This window comes from Salvelinus namaycush, chromosome 25 (assembly GCF_016432855.1).
Source record: "Salvelinus namaycush isolate Seneca chromosome 25, SaNama_1.0, whole genome shotgun sequence".
In the NCBI taxonomy this organism is placed as follows: domain Eukaryota; kingdom Metazoa; phylum Chordata; class Actinopteri; order Salmoniformes; family Salmonidae; genus Salvelinus; species Salvelinus namaycush.
In genome coordinates this window covers 27,217,207-27,243,151 of record NC_052331.1, presented here as the reverse complement: position 1 = coordinate 27,243,151, position 25,945 = coordinate 27,217,207, and the positions used below count along the sequence as shown (strand labels likewise).

Sequence of the window (25,945 nt, the reverse complement as noted above, 5' to 3'; positions counted from 1 at the left end):
AGACCCCACCTCTCACAGTGACTGTATCCCAGACCCCACCTCTCACAGTGACTGTATCCCAGACCCCACCTCTCACAGTGACCGTATCCCAGATCCCACCTCTCACAGTGACCGTATCCCAGACCCCACCTCTCACAGTGACTGTATCCCAGACCCCACCTCTCACAGTGACCGTATCCCAGACCCCACCTCTCACAGTGACTGTATCCCAGACCCCACCTCTCACAGTGACTGTATCCCAGACCCCACCTCTCACAGTGACTGTATCCCAGACCCCACCTCTCACAGTGACTGTATCCCAGACCCCACCTCTCACAGTGACTGTATCCCAGACATCCACCTCTCACAGTGACTGTATCCCAGACCCCACCTCTCACAGTGACTGTATCCCAGACCCCACCTCTCACAGTGACTGTATCCCAGACCCCACCTCTCACAGTGACTGTATCCCAGACCCCACCTCTCACAGTGACTGTATCCCAGACCCCACCTCTCACAGTGACTGTATCCCAGACCCCACCTCTCACAGTGACTGTATCCCAGACCCCACCTCTCACAGTGACTGTATCCCAGACCCCACCTCTCACAGTGACTGTATCCCAGACCCCACCTCTCACAGTGACTGTATCCCAGACCCCACCTCTCACAGTGACTGTATCCCAGACCCCACCTCTCACAGTGACTGTATCCCAGACCCCACCTCTCACAGTGACTGTATCCCAGACATCACCTCTCACAGTGACTGTATCCCAGACCCCACCTCTCACAGTGACTGTATCCCAGACCCCACCTCTCACAGTGACTGTATCCCAGACCCCACCTCTCACAGTGACTGTATCCCAGACCCCACCTCTCACAGTGACTGTATCCCAGACCCCACCTCTCACAGTGACTGTATCCCAGACCCCACCTCTCACAGTGACTGTATCCCAGACCCCACCTCTCACAGTGACTGTATCCCAGACCCCACCTCTCACAGTGACTGTATCCCAGACCCCACCTCTCACAGTGACCGTATCCCAGACCCCACCTCTCACAGTGACTGTATCCAGACCCCACCTCTCACAGTGACTGTATCCCAGACCCCACCTCTCACAGTGACTGTATCCCAGACATCACCTCTCACAGTGACTGTATCCCAGACCCCACCTCTCACAGTGACTGTATCCCAGACCCCACCTCTCACAGTGACTGTATCCCAGACCCCACCTCTCACAGTGACTGTATCCCAGACCCCACCTCTCACAGTGACTGTATCCCAGACCCCACCTCTCACAGTGACCGTATCCCAGACCCCACCTCTCACAGTGACCGTATCCCAGACCCCACCTCTCACAGTGACTGTATCCCAGACCCCACCTCTCACAGTGACCGTATCCCAGACCCCACCTCTCACAGTGACTGTATCCCAGACCCCACCTCTCACAGTGACTGTATCCCAGACCCCACCTCTCACAGTGACTGTATCCCAGACCCCACCTCTCACAGTGACTGTATCCCAGACCCCACCTCTCACAGTGACTGTATCCCAGACCCCACCTCTCACAGTGACTGTATCCCAGACATCACCTCTCACAGTGACTGTATCCCAGACCCCACCTCTCACAGTGACTGTATCCCAGACCCCACCTCTCATAGTGACTGTATCCCAGACCCCACCTCTCACAGTGACTGTATCCCAGACATCACCTCTCACAGTGACTGTATCCCAGACCCCACCTCTCACAGTGACTGTATCCCAGACCCCACCTCTCACAGTGACTGTATCCCAGACCCCACCTCTCACAGTGACTGTATCCCAGACCCCACCTCTCACAGTGACTGTATCCCAGACCCCACCTCTCACAGTGACTGTATCCCAGACCCCACCTCTCACAGTGACTGTATCCCAGACCCCACCTCTCACAGTGACTGTATCCCAGACCCCACCTCTCACAGTGACTGTATCCCAGACCCCACCTCTCACAGTGACTGTATCCCAGACCCCACCTCTCACAGTGACTGTATCCCAGACCCCACCTCTCACAGTGACTGTATCCCAGACCCCACCTCTCACAGTGACTGTATCCCAGACATCACCTCTCACAGTGACTGTATCCCAGACCCCACCTCTCACAGTGACTGTATCCCAGACCCCACCTCTCATAGTGACTGGGCTGCAGCTACAGAGCAGCTATATGGGGACTAGGAACATAGTCCTATGCTAGCAGCCAAACTCCCCTTTCAGACACAAATCTGAACCTCAGTCAGCACACACATCCACACTTCCCTATACCCTATTCACTATCCCTCTCCCCTAGCCCACTACTTTCAGCACTATCCCTCTGTCTCCCCTACCCGTAGCACCCTAACCCCTACCCCTAGCACCCTACCCTCTGCTACTCCTACCCATAGCACCCTAACCCCTACCGCTCTACCCTCTACTACCCCTACCCATAGCACCCTAACCCCTACCCCTCTACCCTCTGCTACCCCTACCCATAGCACCCTAACCCCTACTCCTAGAACCCTACCCTCTGCTACTCCTACCCATAGCACCCTAACCCCTACCCATAGCACCCTACCCTCTGCTACCCCTACCCATAGCACCCTAACCCCTACCCCTCTACCCTCTGCTACTCCTACCCGTAGCTCCCTAACCCCTACCCCTAGAATCCTACCCTCTGCTACCCCTACCCATAGCACCCTAACCCCTAGCACCCTACCCTCTGCTACTCCTACCCGTAGCTCCCTAACCCCTACCCCTACCCTTTACCCTCTGCTACTCCTACCCGTAGCTCCCTAACCCCTACCCCTAACCCTCTGCTACTCCTACCCGTAGCTCCCTAACCCCTACCCCTAACCCCTACCCTCTGCTACTCCTACCCGTAGCTCCCTAACCCCTACCCCTAACCCCTACCCTCTGTTACTCCTACCCGTAGCACCCTAACCCCTAACCCCTACCCTCTGCTACTCCTACCCGTAGCTCCCTAACCCCTACCCTCTGCTACTCCTACCCGTAGCTCCCTAACCCCTACCCTCTGCTACTCCTACCCGTAGCTCCCTAACCCCTACCCTCCGCTACTCCTACCCGTAGCTCCCTAACCCCTACCCTTTGCTACTCCTACCCGTAGCTCCCTAACCCCTACCCTCTGCTACTCCTACCCGTAGCTCCCTAACCCCTACCCTCTGCTACTCCTACCCGTAGCTCCCTAACCCCTACCCTCTGCTACTCCTACCCGTAGCTCCCTAACCCCTACCCTCTGCTACTCCTTCCCTGTAGCTCCCTAACCCCTACCCTCTGCTACTCCTACCCGTAGCTCCCTAACCCCTACCCTCTGCTACTCCTAGCAACCGCCAGCCCATAAGCCTGTGTTCCATCTCTGACCCGTGGAGTCACATGAGTTAACCCAGACTCTCATTCACATGCAAACACACTCAACCAATACACAGCCACCCTCTTGTTTCACTCTCCACACAATCGACCTCTTTTACTCTTTCTCTCTATTCACTCCAGGTTCCCCTAATCCTACACGCCCCCCTTCGCCCCTCTACTGAAACCACCCCTCCTCTCGCTCCTTCCCTCTTTTCTTGCCCACCTCTCATTTTCCCATTTTGTTCCACTTGTAAGGTTTCTCTAATCCAGAAACCCCTCTTTCGAAAAACCCTCCAACTCCGTCCCCCACCTCTCGCTCTCCTTTTCCTCTGTTTCTATTCTTGACATTCATCCCTCCCCTCCTCCCCCTTTCCTCCCCTCCTCCCCCTGTCCTCTATCTGAGAGGCAGTTCTCCAGACTCATGGCCAGTGTATGAGTGTCTGTCTGTCTGAGCCATTACCTTTTACACCTGCCTGCCCCTGGCGGCTGCATGGCTGAAGGGTAGAGGTCAAAAGGCCCTCGTCTCTTTGGGACACCATATTTAATTCATCATTACAGAGCAGCTCTGCGGGAGCCATGGTGTGTGTATGTGTGTGTGTGTGTGTGTGTGTGTGTGTTCGTGTGTGTGCGTTTGCGTGCGTGCGCGTGTGTGCACATGTGCGCGCATGTGCGCATGTGCGTGTGTGTGTGTGTCCGTGTGTGTGAGACAGAGAGTGAGAGAAAGAAAGAATGAAATAAAGAGAGTAAGTGAGTGACTGTGAGTGTGAGTGAGAGTGAGTGAGTGAATGTGAGAGTGAGTGAGGCTCAGTGAGTGAGATTGAGTGAGAGTGAGTGAGTGAGTGAGTGAGTGAGTGAGTGAGTGAGTGAGTGAGTGAGTGAGTGAGTGAGTGAGTGAGTGAGTGAGTGAGTGTGAGAGTGAGTGAGGCTCAGTGAGTGAGGATGAGTGAGAGTTAGTGAGTGAGTGAGTGAGTGAGTGTGAGAGTGAGTGAGGCTCAGTGAGTGAGGATGAGTGAGAGTTAGTGAGTGAGTGAGTGAGTGTGAGAGTGAGTGAGGCTCAGTGAGTGATGATGAGTGAGAGTTAGTGAGTTAGTGAGTGAGTGAGTGAGTGAGTGAGTGAGTGAGTGAGTGAGTGAGTGAGTGAGTGAGTGAGTGAGTGAGTGAGTGAGTGAGTGAGTGAGTGAGGATGAGTGAGAGTTAGTGAGTAAGAGGCAAAGACCATGTATGTTTGTGTATATGAGTCATTATGCTGTGAATAGAAGGTGTAGACATCTGCTTGGCTTGTGGGTCCTTTCTGCTTGTCTACTTCATATAGATGTCAACATAATGTATATGTCATATGTGTGTGAGTGTGTATGTCTACATGAGGTCAACTGACATGTCATGGTTATACCATAGTAGCTAACAACTTCAAAGCACTGCCATTTTCATTGTTAACCTCTTTTTTAATGTTTGTTTTTACTGAACCTTTAGTTAACTAGGCAAGTCAGTTAAGAACACATGGTTATTTACAATGACGGCCTACCAAAAGGCCTCCTGGTGGAACAGGGGCCTGAGATTAAAAAAGAAATAAACATATATAAATATAGGACAAAACACACATCACGACAAGAGAGACAATACTACATAAAGAGAGACTTAAGACAACAACATAGCATGGCAGCAACACAACATGACAACAACATGGCAGCAACACAACATGACAACTACATGGTAGCAACACAACATGGTAGCAGCACAAAAACATGGTACAAACATGATTGGGCACAGACAACTGCACAAAGGGCAAGAAGGTAGAGACAATACATCACACAAAGCAGCCACAACTGTCAGTAAGAGTGTCCATGATTTAGTCTTTGAATGAAGAGATTGAGATAAAACTGTCCAGTTTGAGTGTTTGTTGCAGCTCGTTCCAGTCGCTAGCTACAGTGAACTGAAAAGAGGAGCGACCCAGGGATGTGTGTGCTTTGGGGACCTTTAACAGAATGTGACTGGCAGAACGGGTGTTGTATGTGGAGGATGAGGGCTGCAGTAGATATCTCAGGGGGGGGGAGTGAGGCCTAAGAGGGTTTTTATAAATAAGCATCAACCAGTGGGTCTTGCGGCGGGTATACAGAGATGACCAGTTTACAGATGAGTATAGAGTGCAGTGATGTGTCCTATAAGGAGCATTGGTGGCAAATCTGATGGCCGAATGGTCTAGCAGGGGTAGGATGTGTCAGGTTTTGGCCAGGACTGTTCAGGTTTTGGTCACTAGATGTCCCCATTGCACCTTTTTTGTACCTTTTGTTTTTCCTTGCTCTAATTATTGTTTGCACCTGTGTGTCGTTCCCTTGTTAGTATTTAAACCCTGTGTGTTCCTCAGTTCTTTGCTCAGTGTTTGTATGTTAGCACCCAGCCCCAGCCCAAGCCTTGTTCTGAACATATGATTCTCTTATTGGATTTTCCAGAGGTTCTCTGGTTTAGTTCTTGTGTATTTTTGAGTAGTCTTTTGAGGTTTGTTTTTCCCTGCTGTTTTTACCACTTTGTGGAGTTTCTTTGTATTTTTGGAGGATATCCATTTTGTGCTTCTTGGCTTTATGTTTGGACATTGTGGATTTAGATTCTTTGCCTGAAGATTTTGTTCTTTAATTAAACCACCATCTCTAGTACTGCTGTGTCTGCCTCATCTTCTGGGTTCTGACGATTATTAGTGACTGTTTCTCGCACCGGGTCCTGACAGAAACACTGAGCCATTATAATGAACCCAGAGGCAGCCAGTACCCAGGATTTTTGTTCCATCCTGTCCCACCACGAGGGGACTGTCCAACGCCACGAAGCTGCTCTGGTTCAGCAAGAGGCCTTAATGGCTAGACATTCTCAACTTCTGTCAGAGATGCTGACTTCCATAAAGCAGATTTCTGATCGACTTTCCCCGGCAACCGCTTCTGCTCCAGTTCATCAGATTCAAGTGCCCCTGGCAGTTAACTCCCTGGCTGAACCTCGTCTGCCGCCTCCCCAACGGTTCTCAGGTGATCCGAGTGTTTGTAAGGGGTTTTTCACCCAATGTTCTCTCTCCTTTGAGCTACAACCATCGTCGTTTCCCACCGACCGGTCCAAGATAGCATATATCATCACCCTGCTGTCGGAAAAAGCCCTAGCCTGGGCTACTGCTGTGTGGGATGCCCAAAGTCCCTGCTGTGCCAGCTACTCTACCTTTGCTGAAGAATTCAAGCGAGTGTTTCAAGGTCCTACCAACGGCCCTGACTCAGCCAAACAGCTCCTGACTCTCCGCCAAGGTCGGCGCAGCGTGACGGACTATGCCATCCAGTTCCGCACTGTGGCAGCAGCAAGTGGCTGGAACGACGAGGCGCTCACAGTGTGTTTTTTGAAGGGTCTTTCTGACACCATCCAAGATGAACTGGCCACTCGGGAACCACCGGACAACCTCGAGTCCCTTATCAAGTTGGCTTCGCGCATAGACCAGCGTCTGAGAGAGAGAGAACTCAACCGTAGACCTCTCACCCTAGCTCCTATCGGTTCCAGCTCCGAGTCTCCACCTTTATCCTCGCTGGCTCCACCAGAACCCATGCAGGTTGGACGCATCTCCCAGGCTGAGAGAGACCGCCGGATGAGGGAGCGAGGCTGTCTATATTGCGGCAAACCGGGCCATTTCCGCTCCACGTGTCCCGGGCTCCAGGGAAACGCACTCTCCCGTGCAGGCCTGGGAGGACTGTAACGGGAAACATAACCTCCTCCCATCCATCCAACTCCCACCTGCTCATTCCAGTTACCCTTTCCTGGGACGACCACGAGTTTCCTCTTCAAGCCTTGGTAGACTCTGGAGCCGCAGGTAACTTCATGGATGGAGTCTGGGCGAAGGAGAATGGCGTTCCTTCTGAACCTCTAAGTGACCCCATAAGGGTTACTACGTTGGATAGAAGCCCTTTGGGATCTGGACTTGTCACTCGTGCCACTACCCCCTTGCGACTTTCAGTTTCCCAACACCAGGAAGTGATGAACTTTCATCTGATCTCCTGTTCCGAGTTCCCTCTCGTCCTTGGTTACCCCTGGCTTCACAGCCATAACCCTCACATCGACTGGTCTGTGGGCACTATCAAGCAGTGGGGTCCTACGTGCCAAGCCACTTGTATCTTCCCGAGTTCCCCGAGTTCCCCTCCCGAGTCTCTAGAATCCATCGACCTGTCCCGAGTTCCCGAGTGTTACCATGACCTCAAACCGGTATTTAGCAAACAGAGGGCCACCAAACTACCACCCCATAGACCTTACGATTGCACCATCGACCTGTTTCCGGGGACCTGCCCTCCCAGGGGTCGGATCTTTTCCCTTTCTCCTCCCGAACGAGCTGCTATGGATACCTACATCAAGGACGCTCTGGCAGCAGGCCTCATGCGTCCATCTACCTCGCCGGCGGGAGCAGGGTTTTTCTTTGTGGCCAAGAAAGACGGTGGATTACGACCTTGCATCGACTACCGGGGACTCAATGCCATAACCGTCCGTAACCGCTACCCGCTACCCCTTATGGCCACAGCCTTTGAGCTGCTCCAGGAAGCAGTTGTCTTCACTAAGCTTGACCTGCGGAACGCATACCATCTTGTGCGGATCAAACCCGGGGACGAGTGGAAGACCGCTTTCAACACGCCTACTGGTCACTACGAATACTCGGTGATGCCCTTCGGCCTGACCAACGCCCCGGCTGTGTTCCAAGCGCTCATAAACGATGTGCTTAGGGATATGCTTAACATCTTCGTGTTTGTTTACTTGGATGACATCCTCATCTTTTCGAGCTCCCTTCAAGAACACACTAAGCATGTCAGACAAGTGCTCAAACGCCTCCTAGACAGCCATTTGTACGTTAAGCCGGAAAAGTGTGAATTCCATTCCTCTCGAGTACAATTCCTGGGATTTATAGTGGAACCCGGTCGAGTCCAGATGGACCCCAAGAAGGTAGGGGCGGTAGCGGATTGGCCCACCCCCAAGTCCGTTAAGGAAGTTCAGCGTTTCCTGGGCTTCACCAACTTTTACCGCAAGTTCATCAAGAACTTCAGCTCGGTGGCAGCCCCTCTCTCAGCTGTAACCAAGGGTGGCAACACAAGGTTTCTGTGGGGAAGAGAAGCTGAGACGGCCTTCCAAGGACTCAAGCAGCGCATCCTCTCTGCTCCCATCCTGACACTACCAACGGCGGATGAACCTTTTGTGGTGGAGGTAGACGCATCAGAGGTTGGTGTTGGAGCTGTCCTGTCTCAGAGGGGTGAAGACAAGAAGCTTCATCCTTGCGCCTTCTTCTCTCACCGGCTTACCCCGGCCGAGAGGAATTACGATGTGGGGGATCGTGAACTCCTAGCGGTTAAGATGGCATTGAAGGAATGGAGACACTGGCTCGAGGGGGCTTCTCAACCGTTTCAAGTGCTTACGGACCACAAAAATCTGGAGTATATCCAGCAGGCGAAGCGGTTGAACTCCAGACAAGCTCGATGGTCTCTTTTCTTCAGCCGATTTCAGTTTATCCTCACCTATAGACCCGGGTCGAAGAATCTCAAACCGGACGCCTTGTCACGAATCTACTCTCCTGCCATTCGAGAAGATACTGACATGACTGTCCTTCCTGCCGCTAAGATCGTGGCTCCGATCTCGTGGCAAGTGGAGGATACCGTGAAACAAGCTCAAGCCATCGAACCGGGCCCTGGAGGAGGTCCTGCCAATCGGTTGTTTGTTCCCAAGGCAGCAAGGTCCCAAGTCCTTCTGTGGGGGCACTCCTCTCGCCTCACCTGTCACCCGGGCGTAGGTCGCACCTTGGAGTTCATCCAGCGTAAGTTCTGGTGGCCCACCATAAAAGAAGACGTTGCCACTTTCGTCAAGGCCTGTTCCGTGTGCTGCCAGGGCAAATCTTCTCACCTCCGCCCTCAAGGACTCCTTCACCCTTTATCTATTCCCCACCGACCCTGGTCCCATATCTCGTTGGACTTTATTACTGGCCTTCCTCCGTCCCATGGTAATACTACGATCCTAGTCATCATCGACAGGTTTTCTAAGGCGGCCAGGTTTGTTCCCTTGACCAAATTACCTTCTGCCAAGGAAACAGCTGAGTTGGTGATTAACCATGTGTTCCGAGTCTTTGGCATTCCGCAAGATATGGTTTCCGACAGAGGTCCCCAGTTCGCCTCAAGGTTTTGGAAGGCCTTCTGCCAACTCATAGGGGCCACGGCCAGTTTATCTTCAGGGTACCATCCGGAGTCCAACGGCCAAACTGAGAGGATGAATCAGGAGCTGGAAACCACCCTCAGATGTATGGTTTCCAACAACCCGTCCACATGGTCATCCTTCATTGTTTGGGCCGAGTACGCGCACAACACCTTGTGCTCCTCCTCCACTGGTATATCCCCGCATGAGTGTCAGTTTGGCTATGCTCCTCTATTGTTCCCGGACCAGGAGGCAGAAGTCAGAGTGCCTTCAGCCTCGAGGTTCATCAGACGCTGTCGGCTTACGTGGAAGAAGGCACGTCTTAATCTTCTGCGTTCCTCACAGCAGTACCAACGACAAGCCAACAGACGTCGCCGTCCCGGTCCTACCCTGTATGTTCATTGTTTAAGGTACGAAAGACAGCATATGACACACAAACAAGGTTCTCAACTGAGGCATTCTAACATCATGCTGCAGTTTTCAGCCACGGGGTGTTACTGCCTCCTAATGTCTGACATCACCATAACCTCTCCTTTTACCCTCTTGAAATATATCCTTTAAGAAATGTCCAAACAAAACTCTATCCAACTAAACTCTGTCTGTTAATACTGAGTTGGTGTGTGTGTGTGCGTGTGCGTACATTCTCATTGCTGGATTGACCTATTCTCTCAGACATACTGTATCATTGCCTTGAGCTTATCTGCACCCGGAGCCTCTCTCTCTCTCTCTCTCTCTCTCTCTCTCTCTCTCTCTCTCTCTCTCTCTCTCTCTCTCTCTCTCTCTCTCTCTCACAGACACGCACAGCAAGGTCAAGAATGCAGAGTTGTTCTGGTAGTAAGAATGTATTCTCCCTGCAGCAAGTCTCAATCCCTGAACCTTACAGCTAGAGATACTTAAAAACAACTGTGAACAAGAGACAATAACTCCTTTACTGTCTTACTTAACAAGCCTCAATGAAAATCCCAACAGAGCGACTACTTAAGTCTTTACTAAAAACACCAGCCGTCTCCTCTCACTTTTCAGCAATAGTCTAATTGCCTGTCTTCAAATGTCTTAAAAAACGACAAGCTTCATACCCTCCAGGTAGACGTTGGCCTTAGACCCAGATCTAGGATCAGCTTATGCTAGTTTGAACCATTAGGGGGAAACAGAAAATGGACCTTAGTTCAGTGCCTAGGGATAACTCCTCCTCTACATCATACAGTACCCCACTATCCTACAGAAGAACCATAGTAGTTCATGCCTCTAGTAGGAAGTGTGTGTGTGTGTGTGTGTGTGTGTGTGTGTGTGTGTGTGTGTGTGTGTGTGTGTGTGTGTGTGTGTGTGTGTGTGTGTGTGTGTGTGTGTGTGTGTGTGTGTGTGTGTGTGTGTGTGTGTGTGTGTGTGTGTGCGTGCGTGCGTGTATGTTGAAACTCACTAGTGGCGAGAGCTCCACTCAATGTAGTACTGATGTAGTCAACTGTAGTACTGATGTAGTACTGATGTAGTACTGATGCAACCTGACATCAACATCATGCATAGCTCTCTGTAACGGCTGTCAGGCTGTGAGGAGGACAGTGTTCTGACAGAAGTCCTTGCTAGAACTGTACATGCACCAGGTTGAACACTTAACAGTCTGTTTATCTGGCTCAAGACCGAGGAAAATAATTGCTGAATAAGTCCATTTCTCTGTCATATTCTGTCACAGTTGTATGTTCACAGTCAGCAAGGAAGTACAAAACTGTCACGTTACCAGGTCGGAATTGTTTTATCTGCCTTCATCTGTGATAATGAGTTGTTTTCAATTAAATATATAAACCCTGGATTGCTGATGCTATGTATTGGCCAATGAGAGGCTTTGAAGCCACTGGTTGGCCATATTGGTACTCCCAAGTAGGAACAGTCCTCCTTAGGAATTAATGGGTTTACTACAGTATTTCAATGACATGTTTCAAGGACAAAAGTACATGTATTTAAGTATTTCTTAGTTGTAGTGGGGACAGTAACATTAGTCATGTCTAGAAATGATACTTCAAGGAAAAAATATATAGTTTTGTTGTTTTATTTGTATGCATAGCTCAGATAATATCATTTAAAAGTATGGAGTAAGGTGTCTATAATATAATAAATGTGGCACAAATGAGTGTAGACATTAATACATGCATTTCTATAGCTTCCAATATATCTTTTTACAATGGTAGGGAGGCATGGTGGATTGAGGCACGGTGTCGTCAACACAGCGCCCCCTGTCAGTCATCTAGTGTATATATATACTAGTGTATATATATAAATAAATCATTGGATTTCTTTTGTAGTACCGTCTCATTTTAAATTAACAACATGATTTTTGGACAGCTGTCATCAGGTTCTTTAGGAAATGAAACAATGAAGAATGTTTGTCGACATTTAAGTCTGCTCTCGAGACCGCAAAACAGTACAGAATGAGACTACTACAAACTCGGTCTGTCCTTTTGAATCCTTTCTGTTCCTTGTGTGTTGTGTTGAGTCCCCTCACACACAAGCACATGTGCACATGCACAAACACACACACATACACACCCTCGGCTCAACCAAGTCTCAGTCCAGCTCAGTCCTCAGTCCTCAGTACATCATGGCCTACTTTTAGCAAGCCATTCGCTCATTCAGGAGGACTTCCCATCCATTGTCAGTGTCTCAGCTTGAAGACGGGGTGTGTGTGTGTGTCAGCCTGGCCACTGTTCCACTATTGTGTTCTATGCAACTAAACTCCTTGGGATGTGTGTGTAAAACCCCTCAAAGTGCCAAAGAGCCTGTTCATGTTAGACAGTAGTGATGGGGGGAAATCTATACAGTTACATATCGGGACATTATTTTTGATGTTTTCTCATGGCTCTGCAGCCATTACGTCTTGAAGTCATTATGAATGAGGATGTGGAGATAATAACACTGTAATGGGGATCACAGTGGCTAATGTAGTTCTATGTCTGTCTGTCTGTCTGGACATACATTAGGCCATCTGTACCTGTACGTGTTGAGGATGACATTGATTGGCTCATTGGGCTATGGAGAAAAATATACTGTGTGTACAGAACGTTATTCTTCTTGCATTACCATTGCCCATACCAGATAGGGCTGGGAATTGCTAGGGACCTCAAGATACGAAATTATTGCGATACTTCGCTGCCGATACGATATGTATTGCGAAATCTCACGATTCCATATGTACTGCGATTCGATACTGTGATTTAAATGCAATTCGTTGTTCCAAACATATTGTTCACCATATGTCTGCTGCAGAGGGACAAGACAGAGCCATGACAAAACGAGTTGTGATCAGTCATGGAAATAAGTACTGAAAACAAATTGGCTCCCTATTTAAAAAGAAGATGGAGGACAAGCTATGAAGGAAAAATACTGGAGTTTTGGTGCAGGTACAGCCAACTAGCGCAAAAATAATATCCCGATATGGAATTGTAGCGATTTTTTTTCTCCCATCACTAATACCAGAGTGGGTCCAACAGACAGACTACAAAGAAGGTAGCTAGTGACAGTACAGACACATCTTTCTACCACTGTCTATTTATGGTGATGTCTGTCTGTCTGTAGTCCTGTTATTATTACTCACCCCAGATGCAGGATAGGCAGTCCAGCCTAGCTCAGCAGTAGCCACCCGAGTGTCCATCAACGTTTCTACGAGAGAGAGAGAGAGAGAGAGAGAGAGAGAGAGAGAGAGAGAGAGAGAGAGAGAGAGAGAGAGAGAGAGAGAGAGAGAGAGAGAGAGAGAGAGAGAGAGAGAGAGAGAGAGACTAGAGTCAGTTATTCAAACATCGCAGTGCAGAGTATGTTCTCATACATTCTCAGTCCTGTTCCATGGTTGAAGTTGAGCCATGAAGGAGCACTTTGATGAGTTTTACTTCGGAAAACGACCTGAGTTTGTTCCAGAAAAGAACACTTGATGACAGAAATGAAATGACCCTGCTAGATTTATCTTCCATTTCCACTTCCTTTCTGTTTCAAAAAGAGAGAACGAGAACAAAGAGTTGCATTTCTCCATTTGAGTGGAATGTTGAGGGCCAGTGTCCAGCCCATAGCTCCGGTCGATACCTACGGCTCATACAGTTGCTCTGGCCTAGACCTCCGGCCCATAGCTCCGGCCCATAGCTCTGGGCCCATAGCTCCGGCCCATAGCTCCGGGACCATAGCTTCTGCCCATAGCTCCGGGCCATAGCTCCGGCCCGGCTCTAGTATTAGTGCTGAGCATTATCTCACTGTGTGTGCGTGTGTGTCTGCCCTTGTGCTTGTGTGTGTGTGTGTGTGTGTGTGTGTGTGTGTGTGTGTGTGTGTGTGTGTGTGTGTGTGTGTGTGTCTGCCCTTGTGTGTGTGCGTGTGTGTCTGCCCTTGTGCTTGTGTCCGCCAGTGTGTGTGTGTGTGTGCTGAGGGCCGAGCTTTGTGCCATTGTTTACCCAGAGAGATGTCCATCATCAATGTAGAGGGCTCTCCACAGCCAGCCAGGCCATTTCCACTCACGTGTTTCCTTTAGAAACACTATCAGAGCACTGACACCCTGATAGCCTGGCCAGAGACAATACACTCAACACACAAAACCAGAGACACCAATTGGGTCTCAGGGACAACTCTTGACATGGCATTTATATCCAATCGGCTCACCTTAGTACTAAACAAATCAACAAATGAATACCACCTTCAACAGCCAATTCAAAACGTGTGTCTACAAAGCAGCCATCCTCAAGAGCTCCCAAAATAACAATGTGGTTAATAAGCTACAGACTGAGAGAGGCTTCAAATGCAGAGCAGACATGCTCATCAACACACCTTGAGAGGTAGCCTGAATAATTATCTCCATTTCTCTTCTCTTCCTCTTTTATTTTGCCTCTCTCAGAGAATGACGGGTACCCCCCCTTCTCTCTACTTCCCCCCTCTCCCCTCTCTCTCCCTAACCCTCCCTGACACCCCACAGACAAATAGACCTGGCACCAGTCCCGAGCCATTTGTCAGCCTGTGTTGATTCATATCTGCAGCTTTGGCATACCGTCGGCGTCGCTGAAAGCTAATATTGTTCCAGGTAAGTGAGGACGAGAAACTACGGCCTCAGATTTACTGCTTTTCTATGGGCCAGCCCCCCCCCCCCCCCCGAAGAGCTACAGATTGATGAGCACTGTGACCAGACAGCCTCTTCAGCTGGGTAATGATAGATTCATATGATATAATATAACAGATAGTTTATACTCTGCCAGCAGACGGTTCATCTTGTTGGAAGTCAGCCAGAGATTATTTCACCTTGGTATATCTTGTGCCAACTGCCAAGGCGTGTCTAGGTGTGTCTAGATAGATACAAGAAGAGTGAGGATATGCCAGGAAGGCGTGTCTAGGTGAGGATATGCCAGGAAGGCGTGTCTAGATGAGGATATGCCAGGAAGGCGTGTCTAGATGAGGATATGCCAGGAAGGCGTGTCTAGGTGAGGATATGCCAGGAAGGCGTGTCTAGTTTTAGGACCACTATTGTTTTCACTATATATTTTACCTCTTGGGGATGTCATTCGAAAACATAATGTTAACTTTCACTGCTATGCGGATGACACACAGCTGTACATTCCAATAAAACATGGTGAAGCACCAAAATTGCCCTCGCTAGAAGCCTGTGTTTCAGACATAAGGAAGTGGATGGCTGCAAACTTTCTACTTTTAAACTCGTAAAAACAGAGATGCTTGTTCTAGGTCCCAAGAAACAAAGAGATCTTCTGTTGAATCTGACAATTAATCTTGATGGTTGTACAGTCGTCTCAAATAAAACTGTGAAGGACCTCGGCGTTACTCTGGACCCTGATCTCTCTTTTGACGAATATGTCAAGACTGTTTCAAGGACAGCTTTTTTCCATTCACATAACATTATAAAAATCAGAAACTCTCTGTCCAAAAATGATGCAGAAAAATTAATCCATGTTTTTGTTACTTCTAGGTTAGACTACTGCAATGCTCTACTTTCCGGCTACCCGGATAAAGCACTAAATAAACTTCAGTTAGTGCTAAATACGGCTTCTAGAATCCTGACTAGAACCCAAAAAATTGATCATATTACTCCAGTGCTAGCCTCCCTACACTGGCTTCCTGTTAAGGCAATGGCTGATTTCAAGGTTTTACTGCTAACCTACAAAGCATTACATGGGCTTGCTCCTACCTATCTTTCCGAGTTGGTCCTGCCGTACATACCTACACGTACGCTACGGTCACAAGACGCAGGCCTCCTAATTGTCCCTAGATTTTCTAAGCAAACAGCTGGAGGCAGGGCTTTCTCCTATAGAGCTCCATTTTTATGGAATGGTCTGCCTACCCATGTGAGAGACGCAGACTCGGTCTCAACCTTTAAGTCTTTACTGAAGACTCATCTCTTCAGTAGGTCATATGATTGAGTGTAGTCTGGCCCAGGATTGTGAAGGTGAACGGAAAGGCTCTGGAGTAACGAACCACCCTTGCTGTCTCTGCCTGGCCGGTTCCCCTCTCTCCACTGGGATTCTCTGCCTCTAACCCTATTACAGGGGCTGAGTCACTGGTTTACTGGTGCTCTTTCATGCCGTCCCTAGGAGGGGTGCGTCACTTGAGTGGGTTGAGTCACTGACGTGATCTTCCTGTCTGGGTTGGCGCCCCCCCTTGGGTTGTGCCGTGGCAGAGATCTTTGTGGGCTATACTCGGCCTTGTCTCAGGATGGTAAATTGGTGGTTGAATATATCCCTCTAGTGGTGTGGGGGCTGTGCTTTGGCAAATTAGGTGGGGTTATATCCTGCCTGTTTGGACCTGTCCGGGGGTATCATCGGATGGGGCCACAGTGTCTCCTGACTCCTCCTGTCTCAGCATCCAGTATTTATGCAGCAGTAGTTTATGTGTCGGAGGGCTAGAGTCAGTCTGTTATATCTGGAGTACTTCTCCTGTCTTATCCGGTGTCCTGTGTGAATTTAAGTATGCTCTCTCTAATTCTCTCTTTCTCTCTTTCTTCCATTCTCTCTCTCCGAGGACCTGAGCCCTAGGACCATGCCTCAGGACTACCTGGCATGATGACTCCTTGCTGTCCCCAGTCCACCTGGCCGTGCTGCTGCTCCAGTTTCAAATGTTCTGCCTGCGACTATGGCACCCTGACCTGTTCACCGGACGTGCTACCTGTCCCAGACCTGCTGTTTCAACTCTCTAGAGACCGCAGGAGCGGTAGAGATACTCTGAATGGTCGGCTATGAAAAGCCAACTGACATTTGCTTCTGAGGTGCTGACCTGTTGCACTCTCTACAACCACTGTGATTATTATTATTTGACCCTGCTGGTCATCTATGAACATTTGAACATCTTGGCCATGTTCTGTTATAATCTCCACCCGGCACAGCCAGAAGAGGACTGGCCACCCCTCATAGCCTGGTTCCTCTCTAGGTTTCTTCCTAGGTTTTGGCCTTTCTAGGGAGTTTTTCCTAGCCACCTTGCTTCTACACCTGCATTGCTTGCTGTTTGGGGTTATAGGCTGGGTTTCTGTACAGCACTTTGAGATATCAGCTGATGTAAGAAGGGCTATATAAATAAATTTAATTTGATTTGATTTAGATGAGGATATGCCAGGAAGGCGTGTCTAGATGAGAATATGCCAGGAAGGCGTGTCTAGGTGAGGATATGCCAGGAAGGCGTGTCTAGATGAGGATATGCCAGGAAGGCGTGTCTAGATGAGGATATGCCAGGAAGGCGTGTTTAGATGAGGATATGCCAGGAAGGCGTGTCTAGGTGAGGATATGCCAGGAAGGCGTGTCTAGATGAGGATATGCCAGGAAGGCGTGTCTAGATGAGGATATGCCAGGAAGGCGTGTCTAGATGAGAATATGCCAGGAAGGCGTGTCTACGTGAGGATATGCCAGGAAGGCATGTTTAGATGAGGATATGCCAGGAAGGCGTGTCTAGATGAGGATATGCCAGGAAGGCGTGTCTAGGTGAGGATATGCCAGGAAGGCGTGTCTAGGTGAGGATATGCCAGGAAGGCGTGTCTACGTGAGGATATGCCAGGAAGGCATGTTTAGATGAGGATATGCCAGGAAGGCGTGTCTAGATGAGGATATGCCAGGAAGGTGTGTCTAGATGAGGATATGCCAGGAAGGCGTGTCTAGATGAGGATATGCCAGGAAGGCGTGTCTAGGTGAGGATATGCCAGGAAGGCGTGTCTAGGTGAGGATCGTGTTTAGATGAGGATATGCCAGGAAGGCGTGTCTAGGTGAGGATATGCCAGGAAGGCGTGTCTAGATGAGGATATGCCAGGAAGGCGTGTCTAGATGAGGATATGCCAGGAAGGCGTGTTTAGATGAGGATATGCCAGGAAGGCGTGTCTAGGTGAGGATATGCCAGGAAGGGGTGTCTAGATGAGGATATGCCAGGAAGGCGTGTCTAGATGAGGATATGCCAGGAAGGCGTGTTTAGATGAGGATATGCCAGGAAGGCGTGTCTACGTGAGGATATGCCAGGAAGGCATGTTTAGATGAGGATATGCCAGGAAGGCGTGTCTAGATGAGGATATGCCAGGAAGGCGTGTCTAGGTGAGGATATGCCAGGAAGGCGTGTCTAGGTGAGGATATGCCAGGAAGGCGTGTCTACGTGAGGATATGCCAGGAAGGCATGTTTAGATGAGGATATGCCAGGAAGGCGTGTCTAGATGAGGATATGCCAGGAAGGTGTGTCTAGATGAGGATATGCCAGGAAGGCGTGTCTAGATGAGGATATGCCAGGAAGGCGTGTCTAGGTGAGGATATGCCAGGAAGGCGTGTCTAGGTGAGGATCGTGTTTAGATGAGGATATGCCAGGAAGGCGTGTCTAGATGAGGATATGCCAGGAAGGCGTGTCTAGATGAGGATATGCCAGGAAGGCGTGTCTAGATGAGGATATGCCAGGAAGGCGTGTCTAGGTGAGGATATGCCAGGAAGGCGTGTCTACGTGAGGATATGCCAGGAAGGCGTGTTTAGATGAGGATATGCCAGGAAGGCGTGTCTAGGTGAGGATATGCCAGGAAGGCGTGTCTACGTGAGGATATGCCAGGAAGGCGTGTTTAGATGAGGATATGCCAGGAAGGCGTGTCTAGGTGAGGATATGCCAGGAAGGCGTGTTTAGATGAGGATATGCCAGGAAGGCGTGTTTAGATGAGGATATGCCAGGAAGGTGTGTTTAGATGAGGATATGCCAGGAAGGCGTGTCTAGGTGAGGATATGCCAGGAAGGCGTGTTTAGATGAGGATATGCCAGGAAGGCGTGTCTAGATGAGGATATGCCAGGAAGGCATGTTTAGATGAGGATATGCCAGGAAGGCGTGTCTAGATGAGGACATGCCAGGAAGGCGTGTCTAGGTGAGGATATGCCAGGAAGGCGTGTCTAGATGAGGATATGCCAGGAAGGCATGTCTAGATGAGGATATGCCAGGAAGGCATGTTTAGATGAGGATATGCCAGGAAGGCGTGTCTAGATGAGGATATGCCAGGAAGGCATGTCTAGATGAGGATATGCCAGGAAGGCGTGTCTAGGTGAGGATATGCCAGGAAGGCGTGTCTAGGTGAGGATATGCCAGGAAGGCGTGTCTAGGTGAGGATATGCCAGGAAGGCGTGTCTAGATGAGGATATGCCAGGAAGGCGTGTCTAGGTGAGGATATGCCAGGAAGGCGTGTCTAGGTGAGGATATGCCAGGAAGGCGTGTCTAGGTGAGGATATGCCAGGAAGGCGTGTCTAGATGAGGATATGCCAGGAAGGCGTGTCTAGGTGAGGATATGCCAGGAAGGCGTGTCTAGGTGAGGATATGCCAGGAAGGCGTGTCTAGGTGAGGATATGCCAGGAAGGCATGTTTAGATGAGGATATGCCAGGAAGGCGTGTCTAGATGAGGACATGCCAGGAAGGCGTGTCTAGGTGAGGATATGCCAGGAAGGCGTGTCTAGATGAGGATATGCCAGGAAGGCGTGTCTAGTTGAGGATATGCCAGGAAGGCGTGTCTAGGTGAGGATATGCCAGGAAGGCATGTTTAGATGAGGATATGCCAGGAAGGCGTGTCTAGGTGAGGATATGCCAGGAAGGCGTGTCTAGATGAGGATATGCCAGGAAGGCGTGTCTAGATGAGGATATGCCAGGAAGGCGTGTCTAGATGAGGATATGCCAGGAAGGCGTGTCTAGATGAGGACATGCCAGGAAGGCGTGTCTAGGTGAGGATATGCCAGGAAGGCGTGTCTAGATGAGGATATGCCAGGAAGGCGTGTCTAGGTGAGGATATGCCAGGAAGGCATGTTTAGATGAGGATATGCCAGGAAGGCGTGTCTAGATGAGGACATGCCAGGAAGGCGTGTCTAGGTGAGGATATGCCAGGAAGGCGTGTCTAGATGAGGATATGCCAGGAAGGCGTGTCTAGGTGAGGATATGCCAGGAAGGCGTGTCTAGGTGAGGATATGCCAGGAAGGCGTGTCTAGGTGAGGATATGCCAGGAAGGCATGTTTAGATGAGGATATGCCAGGAAGGCGTGTCTACGTGAGGATATGCCAGGAAGGCATGTTTAGATGAGGATATGCCAGGAAGGCGTGTCTAGGTGAGGATATGCCAGGAAGGCGTGTCTAGGTGAGGATATGCCAGGAAGGCGTGTCTAGATGAGGATATGCCAGGAAGGCGTGTCTAGGTGAGGATCGTGTTTAGATGAGGATATGCCAGGAAGGCGTGTCTAGATGAGGATATGCCAGGAAGGCGTGTCTAGATGAGGATATGCCAGGAAGGCGTGTCTAGATGAGGATATGCCAGGAAGGCGTGTCTAGGTGAGGATATGCCAGGAAGGCGTGTCTAGGTGAGGATCGTGTTTAGATGAGGATATGCCAGGAAGGCGTGTCTAGATGAGGATATGCCAGGAAGGCGTGTCTAGGTGAGGATCGTGTTTAGATGAGGATATGCCAGGAAGGCGTGTCTAGATGAGGATATGCCAGGAAGGCGTGTCTAGATGAGGATATGCCAGGAAGGCGTGTCTAGGTGAGGATATGCCAGGAAGGCGTGTCTAGGTGAGGATCGTGTTTAGATGAGGATATGCCAGGAAGGCGTGTCTAGATGAGGATATGCCAGGAAGGCGTGTCTAGATGAGGATATGCCAGGAAGGCGTGTCTAGATGAGGATATGCCAGGAAGGCGTGTCTAGGTGAGGATATGCCAGGAAGGCGTGTCTAGGTGAGGATATGCCAGGAAGGCGTGTCTACGTGAGGATATGCCAGGAAGGCGTGTTTAGATGAGGATATGCCAGGAAGGCGTGTCTAGGTGAGGATATGCCAGGAAGGCGTGTCTACGTGAGGATATGCCAGGAAGGCGTGTTTAGATGAGGATATGCCAGGAAGGCGTGTCTAGGTGAGGATATGCCAGGAAGGCGTGTTTAGATGAGGATATGCCAGGAAGGCATGTCTAGGTGAGGATATGCCAGGAAGGCGTGTTTAGATGAGGATATGCCAGGAAGGCGTGTCTAGGTGAGGATATGCCAGGAAGGCGTGTTTAGATGAGGATATGCCAGGAAGGCGTGTCTAGATGAGGACATGCCAGGAAGGCGTGTCTAGGTGAGGATATGCCAGGAAGGCGTGTCTAGATGAGGATATGCCAGGAAGGCGTGTCTAGATGAGGATATGCCAGGAAGGCGTGTCTAGGTGAGGATATGCCAGGAAGGCGTGTCTAGGTGAGGATATGCCAGGAAGGCGTGTCTAGGTGAGGATATGCCAGGAAGGCGTGTCTAGATGAGGATATGCCAGGAAGGCGTGTCTAGATGAGGATATGCCAGGAAGGCGTGTCTAGGTGAGGATATGCCAGGAAGGCGTGTCTAGATGAGGATATGCCAGGAAGGCGTGTCTAGGTGAGGATATGCCAGGAAGGCGTGTCTAGGTGAGGATATGCCAGGAAGGCGTGTCTAGATGAAGATATGCCAGGAAGGCGTGTCTAGATGAAAATATGCCAGGAAGGTGTGTCTAGGTGAGGATATGCCAGGAAGGCGTGTCTAGATGAGGATATGCCAGGAAGGCGTGTCTAGATGAGGATATGCCAGGAAGGCGTGTCTAGGTGAGGATATGCCAGGAAGGCGTGTCTAGGTGAGGATATGCCAGGAAGGCGTGTCTAGATGAGGATATGCCAGGAAGGCGTGTCTAGGTGAGGATATGCCAGGAAGGCGTGTCTAGGTGAGGATATGCCAGGAAGGCGTGTCTAGATGAGGATATGCCAGGAAGGCATGTCTAGGTGAGGATATGCCAGGAAGGCGTGTCTAGATGAGGATATGCCAGGAAGGCGTGTCTAGGTGAGGATATGCCAGGAAGACGTGTCTAGGTGAGGATATGCCAGGAAGGCGTGTCTAGATGAGGATATGCCAGGAAGGCGTGTCTAGATGAGGATATGCCAGGAAGGCGTGTCTAGGTGAGGATATGCCAGGAAGGCGTGTCTAGGTGAGGATATGCCAGGAAGGCGTGTCTAGATGAGGATATGCCAGGAAGGCGTGTCTAGGTGAGGATATGCCAGGAAGGCGTGTCTAGGTGAGGATCGTGTCTAGATGAGGATATGCCAGGAAGGCGTGTCTAGATGAGGATATGCCAGGAAGGCGTGTCTAGGTGAGGATATGCCAGGAAGACGTGTCTAGGTGAGGATATGCCAGGAAGGCGTGTCTAGATGAGGATATGCCAGGAAGGCGTGTCTAGATGAGGATATGCCAGGAAGGCGTGTCTAGGTGAGGATATGCCAGGAAGGCGTGTCTAGGTGAGGATATGCCAGGAAGGCGTGTCTAGATGAGGATATGCCAGGAAGGCGTGTCTAGATGAGGATATGCCAGGAAGGCGTGTCTAGGTGAGGATATGCCAGGAAGGCGTGTCTAGATGAGGATATGCCAGGAAGGCGTGTCTAGATGAGGATATGCCAGGAAGGCGTGTCTAGGTGAGGATATGCCAGGAAGGCGTGTCTAGATGAGGATATGCCAGGAAGGCGTGTCTAGATGAGGATATGCCAGGAAGGCGTGTCTAGGCCTAAATGTGGAATAAGATGCCACACACACGGACACACATGGATCAGACTTATTGTCCTGACCACAACTAACCTTATACGATTCATTATTCTAAACCATATGGTATTACTTGTCTCTTAACTACTGTTGAGGAAAAAGGGTGAAAATAGCATAGGTGATTGATGGGTGAACAGAAGACGGTAGAGGGTGATTTCAGTGTCAATCTCCTTTTCCTGACAGAAACTGTCCACAGAGCACCAAACCAATTAGTCCTGGTGGTGATTCAGCTGAAGGCTTCTGCTGTGCTACTGTAGTCATACACACACACCTACACACCTACACACACACACACACACACACCTACACACACACACACCTACACACCTATACACACACACACACACACACACACACACACACACAAACACACACACACACACACACACACACACACACACACACACACACACACACACACACACACACACCTACACACCTACATGCACACAGACACACACACACACCTACACGCACGCACACACACACACACACCTACACACACACACACACACACACACACACACACACCTACACACCTACACACACGCGCACACGCACGCACGCGCGCACACACACACACACACACACACACACACACACACACACACCTGCAAACGGGCAGATAGACACACACGCATACAACAAGACCAATCTCCCATGTTCTTTAGCGCTGACAGCCTTGTTCACATTGGGTTTCCATCAGGCAATTTCAATTTTGTTTGTCACTGCTGTCTGCCTGTCTGTGTCTGTCTGTCTCTCTTCCTGTCTGTCTGTCGGACTCTCTGCACGTCTGTCTGTCTGCACGTCAGTCTGTCTGCCCATCTGTCTGATAAGACTGTGATGGAGCTCTAAGCACAAGCCACTAGGCTCTGTCATGGGGCCTGCATTCATGGGCTAACTCAGGGGAAATCACTGAGGCTTTAGTCAAACCCCAGAGGGATTGGACCAGCTATTTCTCCTGTCCTATTGAAGAGGTTAGAGGGTGGGGTTAGGAGAGGAGCGGGGTAGTGAGGCAGAGGAAGGAGTGAGGAAGGGGTGTGGTAGGAGGCAGAGGAGACTGATGAGGGTTGTAAACGGAGGGAGGTAGGGCAGAGGGTGAAGTTGAAAACCCAAGGGGGACCACTCGTGTCATGTGGCTAGCCCCCATTAGCAGAGTGTCAGTGCGACAGATGAGTGAATGAGGGACGCTAAATGTACATGAGGACATTAGGAGAGGGGCTAGACTGAGGTCCCATGGGATGAGGAGAGAGCTTTGCCCCTCCCTATGCCACAGCCCAGGCACCTGTCCACTGTCCATCCCTCTGTGTTTTGACAATGTGAAATAATAATGGAGAACGGTGAATATTGAATGGAAATGTAGCATGAAAGGTGCTAGAATGCACACTTGCATGCTAACCATCCCAATGTGGTCTAAAAATCTTTGGCATCCCAGACTCCACTCATTTTCCTCACCTTCATGACCACTCACATAATACAGCATGAAGTGAGTGGATTGATTCATATTGAGACAACGTCATATTTTAAGTCACATATTGACATATATTTAATCTTTATAAGTAATATTGATTTCATTGTGCTTTTACTGAGCTGTTAGGATATCCTGAGCTATCTCCCCAATCCATGCCACTGCCAGCTGTCCCTGGCCCAGGTCGTTTCACGCTGGGCTAATTGTTTCACACGACACTAACTCCTCTCCTTAAAGCTAGAAAAGCCCCATAAAACAGTTTGTCCCCTTTTGTTCCGGCCGGCTCCCCCCAAATCACCTCTCAATTAGACCTGACCACATCCAACCACGCCTCCCTGCTCTTCATTTATCCCGTTGCACCCAACTTGTTCTTGTCCTCCTGTTTGGAGGCTATTCCAGGAAGTGTTTCTATTTAGTTGACATTTTGCCATGTCAGCTTTTAGCTGTGTAAGGGGGAGTTCAATTGAAGAAAAAAAATGTTCGTAAGCAATTAAGTCTGGAACCTACTGAAACAGTTACGTTCTAGTGTTTTGAGTTGTTCATAGTATATTGTATTTGTAAAGTATGTGAAGCCGCATCAATCCATAGAAAAACAATGAAATGTTATAGGCCTAGGCAAACAATCATTATAGCTAGAAGCCGTAAGGCCAGAAGGCCATATCGAATGGAACGGATCAGAGAGAGGATTCGTTATTGTAGAATGATCCAGGAATGGCTGGTCCTTTGTTCAATGTATGCATCATGCGTTACAGCCAGCCACACCAATTAAAGTGAATCAATTATTTTGCTGCAGTCCAGCCCAGTTCCCATCACTGCTCTGTATAAAAGGGACTGCTAGGGTGTTTGTGAGAAAGGGGTTTAATGTCATCTATCTGTCATTGGTGTAATTGTCAGGGTCAGTTTTATTGATCTGAGGAGTGCACCTATGACGTTTTCCAGGCTTTGAACCAACAGCTATTGTACTGTATGAACAAAGCAAAGTGCCTTCTCAGTCAATGCTGTTTTCTTGACTGAGTCTATGGACTATGCCTTTTCCCTCCAGGGCAATCCCTCATGTGATTGTCCATTCTGCAGCCACTGCTACAGTCACCCATCAGCAGCTATAGATCAGGTGACCACTAACCCCCAGCCATTAGGCCCCGGACCCCCGGCCCCAGATACAATAGCTCTCTCTGTCATACCGCAGCCTTCCACAAACGAAACTGTGGCCTGGAATGAAAGGATCAATACCTAATGAGAGACAGAGGGAGGGAGAAAGAGAGAGAGAGAGAAAACGAGAGAAAGAAAGGGAGGAGGGAGACTGCGACTGCATTAAACATTGATGGGGCCCCTGCGTCTGAGATCGATACCTCCAGCCCTCTTCACACAATTACACGTCAGTACGCGAACCCATGATACATCACAGTGGACACGCATAATTACATGTTGTCCAAGGGAGCTGCAGGATCCCATTTATACACAGAGAGGTAGGCTATAGGGAAAGTCAATATAAGAAACAGAAGTTGACAGGATACACAACAAAGGGGACTGGGTTGTTCAATGTTCAGATACAGGATGAGGAGTGTTGTCTGGTTAATTGTAACCAGTATAGGACACACTGAGGGGCCACCAGTGTCATTTTCTCCCTTTGTGGCCATGCCTGAATGTTAGGTGATGTATGCAGAGGGGGTCGGGTCGATATGACATGTGGTGAGGGCGGCTCTCGGTAGCTCACTCTTACTCGGTCAATACGGCTTAAAATTCTCTGAGCCTGATCAAGATATACATATGTTCCAGAGAGAAAGAGGGAGTGGGGAGGAGGATAGACAAACAGAGGAAGAGAGAGGAGGGAGAACTCAGTAGGATTTTAAACGAGTTCAATAAAGATGAAGCCTTGTTGGCATGCCACTGAGCCTGGCATTTTAAATAGGGTTTGAAAACAAATT

At 49.6% G+C, this 25,945-nt stretch overlaps 1 protein-coding gene across 1 annotated transcript in view; it reads right to left on the bottom strand.

Moving 5' to 3' along the window:
- Positions 1 to 13,716, bottom strand: part of LOC120019860 (ephrin type-B receptor 1-like) — a 120,681-nt gene extending 106,965 nt beyond the window's left edge. Inside the window, exons 1-2 of the mRNA XM_038963273.1 lie at positions 13,599 to 13,716; positions 13,116 to 13,180 (exon numbers count right to left, since the gene is read on the bottom strand). Of these exons, the coding sequence (XP_038819201.1) occupies positions 13,116 to 13,180; positions 13,599 to 13,716 (183 nt within the window). The remainder of the gene's footprint in view (positions 1 to 13,115; positions 13,181 to 13,598) is intronic.
- Between the last annotated feature and the right edge of the window lie 12,229 nt (positions 13,717 to 25,945).